This window comes from Gadus chalcogrammus, chromosome 12 (assembly GCF_026213295.1).
Source record: "Gadus chalcogrammus isolate NIFS_2021 chromosome 12, NIFS_Gcha_1.0, whole genome shotgun sequence".
NCBI lineage: Eukaryota > Metazoa > Chordata > Actinopteri > Gadiformes > Gadidae > Gadus > Gadus chalcogrammus.
In genome coordinates this window covers 30,159,795-30,173,167 of record NC_079423.1, presented here as the reverse complement: position 1 = coordinate 30,173,167, position 13,373 = coordinate 30,159,795, and the positions used below count along the sequence as shown (strand labels likewise).

The window sequence follows — 13,373 nt, the reverse complement described above, 5'->3', positions numbered from 1 at the left end:
TGTCTCGCACTGGAGTGAGCATCACTGATGCTGTCTACATCGGCCTGAAAAATAGATGAAAGTGCTTATCTTACATGGCAGCCTGTGTGTACTTTACTGTACACACTGTGTGTCGTTGTTGTTGATAATGGATGGAGCTCTCGATCACAGGATCCCCTCCCGGCCGCCGCGCACGCACTTGAGTCACACACGACAGCAGAAGTGTTCATTAGCCTCATGCGATGTGACAGGCGAGCCTGCCAGCAAGATAGCTGCGCTAATTAAATAAATGTCGGATATCCCTATTAGCCAGGGGGGGGTTCTGCAGCACTGGTAATCCCTATGTGTGTGTGTGTGTGTGTGTGTGTGTGTGTGTGTGTGTGTGTGTGTGTGTGTGTGTGTGTGTGTGTGTGTGTGTGTGTGTGTGTGTGTGTGTGTGTGTGTGTGTGTGTGCGTGTGTGTGTGTGTGTGTATGGTAATGGTTGTGTGTGTGTGTGGTAATGTGTGTGTGTGTGTGTGTGTGTGTGTGTGTGTGTGTGTGTGTGTGTGTGTGTGTGTGTGTGTCAACGCGTGTGTGTGTGTGTGTGTGTGTGTGTGTGTGTGTGTGTGTGTGTGTGTGTGTGTGTGTGTGTGTGTGTGTGTGTGTGTGTGTGTGTGTGTGTGTGTGTGTGTGTGTGTGCGCGCGCGTGCGCGCAGGTGAAAGCAGATGCGTAGGCATTACAGGAAAATGCAATTGTGAATCCTGCATCATTATTACAACTCTCTGGCCTGGAACCTTGGAGGGGATGATTACTGCCAGTCTAGTGTATCTGATGACGTCCCCTCTAACCCCTCACTGGCTAACACACAGGGCACGCAGATCAAGTGAGGATGAAAGAGATGGCGAGAGAAGGCCAGCTTAAATTCAAATTGACCTTGGTAAATGTTGACCTACAGTAAATAATACCGATGAATTAAATGCAGTATGTAAGAGGAGTTTGAAGTTATATAAGTGGTCCGGCTTAGAGAAAAGAGTCCAAGCTGACCTCTAAAACCCTGATAATCAATCGCCAACCTTTGGAAACATGACAATGTGTATTTCCATTGGCGTCCGACTTAAGGTCTTACAAACGTGCACTGCTGCCAGCATCTGGGCTTTAATAATGATTTTTATTTATGATTCACAGAGCGATACAATGTGGTTCCATAACAACATAACACACTGACGCACACTTCAATGTTCATAAGTTGTGGTCTGATAGATGAGTGCTCTGAGGGATGGAGATGGAAAGCGGCCTGGTTGAGACGCAAATGGCAATCAAACCTGAAGTTACCGGTCGATGAATCATATGTCGCCGAACAAAATGTCTTGAGTTTCAGGCCATGTCTATATGGTTTGCACTTCTATTTCAATTATGTTATTCGATCAATTCAAATTATGTGCTGTATTGCTAACTTTTTATTGATCTATTTGATTGACTTCCACTGTTTGTCCATTTAGTTTTTTGTCAACTTTACCATCTGTTGACTGTATTCGTGAGCTACTGGACACCTGAATTTCGCCAAGGGAATGAATAAGGTATCTATCTATTTATCTACTCTGTTTATAAAGGTTTCTGCCTTCACCAAAAATAGCCAAGTTGGAGGGCTCAAATGGTCCATGTATGTCTACGGATATGATCCCTACACTATGATGGGAAAGACTCCAAGAGGCAAAGACTCCGAGACACATTCACAACGAGCAGTTCTACTTTAAGATACTGCAGTGTGGTGACTCTCTGGATGTAATCAATAATGTAATAAATATCTAGCATAAAATAATGATGACTTGCGCACACTACAGCCAGATAAGGACAATTTATTTTTGTCTCTGTGTTCTTTCTTTGGAACCTCACTGTCTCCTGTCCTATGCCATTGACTCTGTTGTCTATTTTGGGCAGGGAACAGCACTCATTGTTAATGGCAGGTGGATTCTAATTAAAAGTGCCTTCAATTGTGCTCTTGGTTTCATTTTGTTAATGTACTTTAAGACTACATGTAAGCATCCTCCAGTGAGGTGGCCCTACCTCCTTGTTAGCTACCTGGCTCCATAATCACTGGGTCGCGTTGGATTAAAGTGTCTCCTCGGTGATTCAACAGCAAAGGTCACAACGTCGAGAGCTGACAGGTATTTTGAAACCTCTAACTTGGCTCTTTTGAAAACGATAAGAGGCTTTGTTGAGCACAAGCCCAGAAACACACAAATGCACTAGGATGCAGACCGTACGCTCACGCACCCTTGCAATACCACGGAAACATGCACGCAAACATGCACCCGCACACACACACTCACAGACACGCAAGCACACACACACGCCTGCACACGCATGCACAAATGCAAGCACACACACACACAAACACACACACACACACACACACACACACAAACCTATGGGGGCACATAAGCGTGTGTGCAAAGAGTGTGTGCTAAGAGGCAAAGCATATCACTTTCCTCTCTCTCTCTCTGTGGTGGGGTGGCGGGCCCAGATAATGTCGACCGGCAGCGGTTCCGACTGGATGTTCGGCCCCTCGAACAGAGCAGGCAGAGCAGCCTCTGCAGCCTGCGGTCAGGGGGCAGCCCTGGGCGGGCTCTCCGGTGTCACCGGGGTGGGATCCTTTAACGCTGGCTCTCCGCTTTAGAGAACGTCCGTGGAGACGAGAGGCAGCCGCCACAGCCACATCCCTGAGCAAGGGTTCGACGGCATCCAGCCACTCGATACCACGACACACCGCGTAACACACAGGAGGGGAGGGCACGGAGGGATGCAGGGAAGAGAGGACGACCGGAGGGAAACGCAGGGAGGGAACGAAGAGAGTTCAATCCGGGTAGAAGGGTTTCATTACAGGGTTCGATTCCGGCCTGTGGACTTTTTGCTGCATGTCCTCAACTCCTTCCTATCTCACTCCCTAAAGACTCGCTGAACTAAAAACCAAATAAGTGTTTCATTAAACGTAAAGGGGGGGGAAATGCTTTCTCTGCTGAGTGTATTTGTTGATGGTGAGCTTCTCAAAGCGGGTTTAACTGGGCCTTATTCACCTAGAGACAGCACCTTGCCAGCACTTACAGCCACTAGGGAACCAAGGCAGCTAGGTGAAGCAGGCCCAAGCAGCAGACTCTGAGTCCTGTGGTCTGTGATGAGGGAACAGTAGATCACCCAGCAGTCCCAGCACCGGCAATATGGAGACATCACGCACATGCCTGTGTGTGCATGTGTGTCTGTGCCCTCCTACGTTTGTGCTTTCTGCTTACAGACGTGTGTGTACGATTGTGGTGTGTGTGAACGAAAAAGAGAGAGCGAGAGCGAGAGAGAGAGAGAGAGAGAGAGAGAGAGAGAGAGAGAGAGAGAGAGAGAGAGAGAGAGGGGAAGGATTTTAGGGTGGTAGATGGGGACTGAGGGAAGTGTGAGCTATGCTATTCAGGGCGAGGTGCAAGAGCCTCGTGTTCTCCGAGCTTATTGCCAGATAAACACTTTGTGCTTCATAGATACACCAACTTATGTGTATTAAAATAGATGACACCCACGTGACTCTTGGCTCCACACACACCAAAAACAGATACACACACAACAAATATTTTACATTTTTATCCCAAGAAAAATAAAAACTGAATGCATACATTTTTAGCAGTGGGATTCAGACCCCCTAACCCAGGCAGTCTTAATGCCTTGCTCTATCAGTTGAGCTTGATATAAACACAGAAACCCACACAGACACACACATACACACAAACACTACTCTCAGCACATCGGACAAAGCTATGAATAACATTGCTGTTTATGAACCAGTACTGACACACACCCTCTCTCTTACACACACACACGCACGCACGCACGCACGCACACACACAAAATCACACGCACCTACACAAAAACACACGCACCTACACACACACACACACACACGGTGGCGGCCACTCACCACCATCTTGTTGAGGGACACCCAGCAGTCAGAGGGGAAGTCCTGCAGCATGGGCACCAGGAACTGGAGGCAGCCGTCCCAGTGGCACAGCAGCAGCATCATCCCGATCAGGTTGAAGATCCGCATCACCGCGCTGGCCAGGTCGTAGGTCATGTGGAAGATCTGCCCGCCAGAGGGGAGGAGGGAGTCAGGAGAACGGGCGAGGGCAGGAGGTGCTGGGGAGAGGAGGACTCAAGGGAGAGAGGGAGGCTAGTCTCACACACAGAGTGTTCCCATCAATGTTTTGTCTGTTTGTATGTTTGTATGCATGCATGTCTATTATGGCACCCTTTGCACACCTGATTATCCCTGGAAGGAGAGATCACTCTTGCTAATTAAGTGAGTTTTTGTTGCCCTTCTTGGGGGTGTCATGAATGTATGGCCTGTTAATCCCTTTGAGACTGTAACTGTGACTAAGGCAAATATGCAAACACAATTTAACGAAGTTGAATTACACAACCGCATTACAAAACATGCATTACAGAACATAACACATTAAACAGCATACATTATAAGTATTATAAGCTGCTGTTAGAAGAAATGATAGAAAATGGACTGCTCTCCTGTGGCACTCTGTTCTGCTGTGACTCGAAGAGGCTGTGTATCAAATCTCATTAGGTCGGAGCTACGGAGGAGCGGCAGCGGTCAGGAGCTTAAACAGCCTTCCCCCTGGCCCCCCTGGGCTGTTCCGGCCGTTTGCCAGGCCCCACTGCTACTGTCTGTGTCTGTGTGTGTGTGTGTGTGTGTGTGTGTGTGTGTGTGTGTGTGTGTGTGTGTGTGTGTGTGTGTGTGTGTGTGTGTGTGTGTGTGTGTGTGTGTCGGTACAGTTCAGTAATGTTTCATAAGCAGCAATGTTTTTTATAGCTTTGTCAGATGTGCTGAAAGTACAACAGATGTAGTGTGTGTGTGTGTGTGTGTGTGTGTGTGTGTGTGTGTGTGTGTGTTACCATGTGTTAAAATTACCAATTTGATGCTCCTGTAAATCATGAACAAATGCCCATTTCCCACCTGAGACCGAACAACTGTCCCATATGAGAAGTGGGCCAGAAGAACTGTGTGTGTGTGTGTGTGTGTGCGTGCGTGTGCGCGCCTGTGTGTGTGTGTGTGTGTGTGTGTGTGTGTGTGTGTGTGTGTGTGTGTGTGTACGACGTGGATGTGTATATGTGCATCTAAGCGCATGTTATGTGTGTATGCCGGCTGGTGTGAGAAAATAACACGTTTTGCTACCGTTAATTTGCTCATGTGCTTGTGTCTACATGTGTGTATGATGTGTGTGTGCCAAAAAGTAGATTACATTTGCATATTTACAGTGAGTTCACTGAGCCAAGAAGGGTGAGTCATTCCGTGCCCCCCCCCCCCCCAGGCCCACTGCCCCCCAGCTCTGCTGCCTCTGAAAGCCCTCTCCTCCTGGGGACCTCTGGTCGGTGTGACAGTGGCAACGCTTCAAGTGCAACCAGCCCCATCACGGCAAATGCAATAACTCTCCCAAACCCAGACATGTTTAAGGTCGACAAACCCTACCCTAACACACACACACACACACACACACACACACAAACCTAGAAACACAAACGCACAAACACATGTGTACTGTACACTTCAAACACACACACACACACAAACCACAACACACACACACAAACCTAGAAACACAAACGCACCCACACATGTGTACTGTACACTTCAAACACACACACACACACACACACACACACACACACACACACACAAACCTCAACACACACACACAAACCTCAACACACACACAAACCTAAAAACCCATACACACACAAACATGCAAAAACACACAAACATACACACACACACACCATGACACACACACACACACACGTACACACACACACACACACACACTGTAACACAAGCACACACACATACCCACACCGTAACACACACACAAACACACAGACACAAACAAACCTAAACACGAACACATACACACTCAAACACACACCAGCAGTCTACTGTGCCCACTCCATAACTCTGGGTAGCATTAGCCTGCTACAGGTTGGTGTTGTTATTTCCTCTGGGCAGTGTCTGGGCAGTGTTTGGGGTGAGGGTGGCTTGTTTTTGTTCATCTGCTAAAGGATATTAACTCCTGTTATTCAGCACTAGAGACCAGAGGCAGCTGTAGAGAAGCTGAGTTTGGCCATCAAAGTTTGTGAAGAAGCATTTCTATGAAGAGGTTACTGAGCTGAGGTGACTTACTGAGTTAAAACTGCATTGGTTGGCTCTGGAGGAACGGTATGAAAAACATCATCTCTCGGTCATAATCATATTCATTAGCAATCTTCTACATTCTTAATTGAACAATTCTGAGTATGTTATTGAATGCAAGCCTTCCATCTCGTGCTCTGTCACGATGTGCAAAGCCCTCCATGGCTTAACTCAACGGTGACATTTTTTTATAATAACAAATCTAGCATTGAAAATACAAAAGCCTGAGAGAACGTTTTGATAATGATCAGAGGGCAAGCGTCCACAAACACACCTGGTCCATCAAACATCCCAGGATACAGAGAACTGTCCTGTAGACCCAATTCAGTTTTCACCTATTCTTTCAGGTCAGCTCTGTCATTAACAGCACTACTCCATTTGGCGTCATCTCCCCTAACAAACAAGCGTCAATGCTCGCGTTGTTTTAGGGAAAAGGCCTTTGTGCCCATTCTCAGTTACCTTGGACTGTATCTTCATCAACCATGCCTGTCTCTCTCGGTCTCTCTCTCTCTGCCATTGTCTCCCTATGAAACAAGCGCCAAAGCTCACGTTGTTTTGGCGAAATGGCCCTGTGCACATTCTCCGGTACATTTGACTGTCGTCGGGGAGCGTGGCACGTTCCAGCCGACTGACCCCCCGGCCAGTGGGGGCAGACGAGAAGGATATGAATGGTGCCGCCCCGCCCCTGTGATTAGGATCCATTATCCTCATGATTAATGAGCCAGCCTAACCACCGACACCAGAACAGCACCTGGGCATGTGTCACTGTCACCGGAACAATCTGGGTCAAAGCCTGCCACATCTACTGCAGGTTCCAATCACCTCCATTGATAGAGCGGTCTTATGCCACAGAGAGGAGGGGAGGGAGAAGGGGGGGTCCGTTTAGTACTCTCGGTGTCGGGCCAAAATACATGGTTTCTACGAAATGCTATTTTTAGCTCAAGAAAAACACCTTCCCCTGGCAGGGATGGACTTAAATTGTGAAATGTTAGCTGTTGTTACTAAATGTTATACTCGCTCAACACACACACACACACTTGGCAGACACACACACACACACACACACACACACACACACACACACACAGTTTTATTTGCCATCAATCTATTCTTTAGACGCGTACCTCTGAAACCCCCTTCGAGACTGTTAGCTGTACTCAAAAGATATACAAATAAAAAACACAGCTACGCAGCACCATATACTCCCACGCACGCACACACACACACACACACACACGCACACACACACTCCATCCCATGCTTTAAATATACTATCCATCTCTCTTCATTGAGTCTGCGCAGTGGCGCTCTGCATACTGAAGTCACCCTTCTCATGTTTGGATTAGGGCTCGGCTGAACATTCAGCAGCAGTCAGTCTCCCAGATTATCGTCGGGGTGGGAAGATCCAGTGGGAGGGCGGGCAGGTTAGCCCAGCTGAGCTGGGCTAAGCTCTGAGGAGAGGGGCCAGCAGACATCCTGGACCAGGGCTGAGGGGGGGGGGGCGGGGCTGGGGGGGGGCTTGGCTGATCGGGGCTCAGGCAGATTCAATTGGCGCATGATCACAGACAATTGAACCGATAATTACAGGTGCATCCAAGCTAGCCAGAGTGAGAGGGACAATGTACAGTTATATGCAAATGTAGGTCTAAAAAAAGCAGACACCAAACCAGTGCCAAATATGCTAATTTATACGTCTCCATATCTATGGAGTAACAATATGCAGTCGGAGCTCGTAAACGTAATGAAATTACTACTCCAGACCAGAACAGAGGTACCATCAGCTCATATTTGTCTGTTCCTGAAGAAACTCCACTGAAACATGTGCAGAGTCTCTATGGCTTTCTTGAATGATTCAGAACAACCAGACGTTTGTATGAATTATAAAGTAAGTTCTGTGACAACCTCATTACAATCAACACATGCGCATTGCTCACCTATAAGATGAGGATAACAGAAGGGTGATTAAGGTACTCGAGCTGAATGGCTCTCCATTGTAATATTTAATCTATTGTAATATCAGGGCTTTATACGTAGGTCTCTCTCTCTCTCTCTCTCTCTCTCTCTCTCTCTCTCTCTCTCTCTCTCTCTCTCTCTCTCTCTCTCTCTCTCTCTCTCTCTCTCCCATGTGAAGAACAAAAAGTGATTATTTATTAATTAGTACCATCATACAGTACACAAGGGATGTGGTCTGAAGGCACATAATTCACACACGCACACACACACACTCACACACACACAGCACACCGCACACACACACGTACACGCACACACACATACACACACTCACACATACACACACTCACACACATTACTTCTGGTATACTTCCAGCACAGCTGACAAAGTTTGGAATAACAGTGTTGGCTTGTAAGCATTCTCACAGCAACTAACAGTATTGTCACACACACACACACACACACACACACACACACACACACACACACACACACACACACACACACACACACACACACACACACACACACACACACACACACACACACACACACACACCGAACTGACACGCCTCAGTGTTGTAAAGCTGTGTATTCCTCATTCCTGGAATAGATGGATAGATAATACTGGGCACATCAGATCTGCTTTAAAACCTTCATTTTTGCTAGACATATATTACAGTGCTATTAAACCTGCTGGATGTTCTGTATCTAACAGGGACTGGATCCTACCTCCTACTGTATCTAACAGGGACTGGAGCCTAGCTACTCCTACTCTATCTAACTGGGACTGGAGCCTAGCTCCTCCTACTCTATCTAACTGGGACTGGAGCCTACCGCCTCCGACTGGTAAATGTTCTATAAGGTCCGGAGCCTACCTCCTCCTACAGGTGGAGGTTCAATAGGGGGTGGAGCCTACCTCCTCCTACAGGTGGAGGTTCAATAGGGGGTGGAGCCTACCTCCTCCTACAGGTGGAGGTTCAATAGGGGGTGGAGCCTACCTCCTCCTACAGGTGGAGGTTCAATAGGGGGTGGAGCCTACCTCCTCCCACTGGTGGATGTTCTATAGGGGGTGATGCCTACCTCCTCCTACAGGTGGATGTTCTCTAGGGGGTGGAGCCTACCTCCTCCTACAGGTGGAGGTTCAATAGGGGGTGGAGCCTACCTCCTCCTACAGGTGGAGGTTCTCTAGGGGGTGGAGCCTAACTCCTCCTGCAGGTGGAGGTTCTATAGGGGGTGGAGCCTACCTCCTCCTACAGGTGGAGGTTCAATAGGGGGTGGAGCCTACCTCCTCCTACAGGTGGATGTTCTATAGGGGGTGGAGCCTACCTCCTCCTACAGGTGGATGTTCTCTAGGGGGTGGAGCCTACCTCCTCCTACAGGTGGATGTTCTCTAGGGGGTGGAGCCTACCTCCTCCTACAGGTGGAGGTTATATAGGGGGTGGAGCCTACCTCCTCCTACAGGTGGAGGTTCTATAGGGGGTGGAGCCTACCTCCTCCCACTGGTGGAGGTTAAATACGGGGTGGAGCCTACCTCCTCCCACTGGTGGATGTAGCGGATGAGCCGGGAGAGCCGCAGCAGGCGCAGCAGGCTGAGGATCTTGGTGAAGCGGACGATCCGGAGGGCCCGGGCCGTCTTGTACACCTCCGAGTCGATGCCCTTCTCCACGATGAGGAAGATGTAATCCACGGGGATGGAGGACACAAAGTCCACCAGGAACCAGGTCTTCAGGTACTTGGTCTTGATCTTCTTGGGGTCCAGGATGATCTCCGTGTTGTCCTCGAACACGATGCCCGTGCGGAAGTTGAGCACCAGGTCCACGAGGAAGAAGGTGTCCGACACCACGTTGAAGATGATCCAGGGCGCGGTGGTCTCGTCCTTGAAGAAGGTGATGCCCACCGGGATGATGATCAGGTTGCCCACCATGAACAGCAGCATGGTGAAGTCCCAGTAGAACCTGCCGGAGGTGGAGGACCAGGGGGAGATGTTAGGGAGGATGGGAGGGGAAGCCTTGTGCACGGACACAGGGGCTGAGGTGAACGCTGGACGGGCCCCTGGTGGCCCCACACAAATATCAGACCGACAGGGAGGGACAGCACTCAAAGAAGGAGAATGCTTGTGGCACTTGAAAGGAACATCATCAACAATGCTTTTCTCTCTCTCTCTCCTGGTTTCTCTCTCTCTCTCTCTCTCTCTCTCTCTCTCTCTCTCTCGCCCCCCCCCTTTCTCGCTCTCCCTCGCACTCCCTCCGTCTCCCTCCCTCTCTTTCTCTCTCTCTCTCTCCCCCCTCTCTCTCTCTCCCCCCCTCTCTCTCCCCCCTCTCCCTCTCTCTCTCTCTCTCCCCCCCCCCCTCTCTCTCTCTCTCTCTCTCTCTCTCTCTCTCTCTCTCTCTCTCTCTCTCTCTCCCCCCCCCCCCTCTCTCTCTCTCTCTCTCTCTCTCTCTCTCTCTCTCCTCTCTCTCCCCCCCCCCCCTCTCTCTCTCCCCCCCCCCCCTCTCTCTCTCTGTCTCTCTCTCACCTAGCATTGCCCTAGAGACAAGCCATTCCCAGGGCAAGTAGAGGGGTGAGGAATAATAAGCATAATCACGCGTTGTAATTAAAAGATGCCCAGGATAGTTCCTTCCTACTATGGAAAATACAGTCATAAAGGTGCCACTAGTTTTTCGAAAAGGGCTTATCATCCCATAAAGCCAGTAAATTGATTTTGAACATTGATCATTCCCTTGATACTGACCAGTCTGGAGGAACGGATCTCAAAGAGACACAATGAATGTGGAATCATCAACCATGATTTTCCTTGTCATCGCATAAAGCCAGTAAACCTATTTATATCGTGGATCATTCCCCTGATACAGTTGTATTGGTCTGGTGGTTGCCTGATCAGCAAAGACTCAAAGAGTATAGGATAAGCATACAGAAGGCAGGACTGAAAGGTGTGTCTGTCGCTGAGTCATGAAGCTGTTTGATTTCAGAGCTTAGCTGAACAGTGATTAATCGAAGCCCTGATATAATATATTTTAATGACGTGTCAAAAATAATCAGATTTTGGATAGCTGCATTAGGGCTGTATAAATAGCCTAAAACAAGGGAAATTGACTTTGAACTGCGCACATGGATATGTTGGTGATGTTTGGTGATCACCGAGAGAGCTGACCGTAGCGCAGAGAGTTGTGATGGAACAGATTCCACAGGAATGTTGGTCAGGAATGAAAGCAAAGATGCCCTCACCAGTAAAGGATCAGCTGCTCCGGTACCGCTGAAGCGTTTGGTTTTTTACGATTTTGTGTTTTGAAACTTCCCAACCAAAACGTATCTTTTTTTAAATAGTTAGAAATATTTTTTGAGGCAAAAAAAACTATTTTAAAACGCTGTCCTTTAACGTGACCCCAGATGTGATGATGGGGACTGCGTGTGTCACTCCATGTTGCTGTCCCGCGGATTATTATGCGCTTCTATAGTCATCTGAAGGGGGCCGAATTGTTGTCAAATTATTAGAGAAAATAGATGTTTGCAAATTAATCAAATAGAAGTTTCTCCACTTCATGCACCTGAGCCACCATGTGTGTATCCCGTTGTATCCGGTTTAAATAATAGTTAAAAAATGTGTCTGGAATTTTGATTCATTCTAATGTTTAACCTTCAAATACATCAACATAGTTCGCGACATGTTAATGTTCGCACAGCTTTTGGAGTATACACGTTCACCCACCGGTGTTGGCCTGATTGACCCCTACCTGAAGTCACTGTACGGGTGGATAATCCAATTACCGGCCGATTTCACGCGCTCTTGTTCCTTCTCCACCGCCTTCTGGCTCCCAAACATCCGGAGAGAGAACTTGTTCACCCCGGGCTGAAGCATGGAGCTGAACTGTCGCTGCATGTACGTCTGGTTGTCCGCCGAGTCCCCTTCGTCCGGGGCGATCTGAAAGCCATCCTCTGCCTTCAGAAAGGGCACAGAACATCTGGAGCGCTGGTTGGACGTGTTCTCATGGATCATGGTCACCTCCTTTATACTGGAAGCGTTAGAAAAGGAAACTCTGGACTCTTTCTTTTCGGTGGGTGTTCCGGTGACCCCGGGAGCCTCGGAGCCCTGACCCAGTGTTGAGGGGGACCCCACGGAGGGAAAGTGTCTGTCCATCGTGGAGGCATTGGAGTGCGGGGCAGCCTGGCCCTGGTCGTTGTCCACTGCAACTATTCCACCTGTCTTCTTCTCCTGCTTGGAGAGGAGTGAGGAGAGGCTCCCTGAACTGCTCGGGTCCATTCTGCAATCTCCGTTTTTGTTAAATATCATACCGGTGGCCGGTCGTGGTTTACAGCTGCCCCCTGAACCGCGTCCTCGCTCCCACGTCTGCTGTGTTTAGAGCCCCGTCGGCTGACAGCAGCATCTCTCTGGATGAGCTGATCAGGGGGTTGTGATGCCTGTGGTGGTGAAAGGTGCGGACTCTTCCCTTTTTCCGCGAGTCTCTGGGGATCATGTTGTCAAGTATGAGTGGACAAGGCTCCCCCTTCTGGTGTGAACGCATAGGCTGCACTGAAACACGCTCGCTGCTTTTAGAAGAAGCGGTGAGTCGGTGAGAGAGAGGGCTGCGCTGGGGTCGTTCGAGTGGCTTTTTCAGTGGCCAGGTCAAGAGAAGTTGCAGCGCACATCTTGGCGCTGATCGGACGATGCTGACTGTAGGATGCGACTCGTGAACTACCCAGCTAGTTTTGAGTTTCACTTTGGGAAACACCTGTGATTGCATGTGGCTTAACATTGGGGCTGTCGACTGGAGTCTCCGAAATACCCTGAAAGGATCGGGCAAGATCGATATACGAGGTCAAATAAACTACCGTTGACAAGTTATGATCACCGTTCTGAGAAAACCACAAACTACTCGTGTCTCGGCTCGAATGGGTGAACTCAAAAGTTGAGCCAACAAATCAAAAAGGTTTGCGATTTAAATCGAGACTCGAGTAATGATTTAGAGATTGTCGACAATTATACTGGTCAAAAAATGTGCTTCGGCTTGTGGATAAACAGCTCCACCTTGTGGCAAGTACTGTAGGCTACTTTTATACTGCTCATGGTAGGGTTAGAATTACACCAAGAGGGGCAGATAAGGTAGGCTAGTCCAGTTAAACACAACAAAAAACAAACCTTGGGACCATAGAACAGAGGCTTACTGCCCAACGTCAACGTGAACTGAACAGCAGCTGGGCCCAATGTAGACATTTCTAACAGGACACGG

General features: G+C 48.7%; 1 protein-coding gene across 1 annotated transcript in view; it reads right to left on the bottom strand.

Annotated features, from left to right (window-relative positions):
- hcn2b (hyperpolarization activated cyclic nucleotide-gated potassium channel 2b) overlaps positions 1–13,218 on the bottom strand; it is a 33,043-nt gene extending 19,825 nt beyond the window's left edge. Inside the window, exons 1-3 of the mRNA XM_056604675.1 lie at positions 11,880–13,218; positions 9,680–10,103; positions 3,916–4,077 (exon numbers count right to left, since the gene is read on the bottom strand). Coding sequence (XP_056460650.1) covers positions 3,916–4,077; positions 9,680–10,103; positions 11,880–12,436 — 1,143 coding nt within the window. The 5' untranslated portion in view covers positions 12,437–13,218. The remainder of the gene's footprint in view (positions 1–3,915; positions 4,078–9,679; positions 10,104–11,879) is intronic.
- Positions 13,219–13,373: the final 155 nt, after the last annotated feature.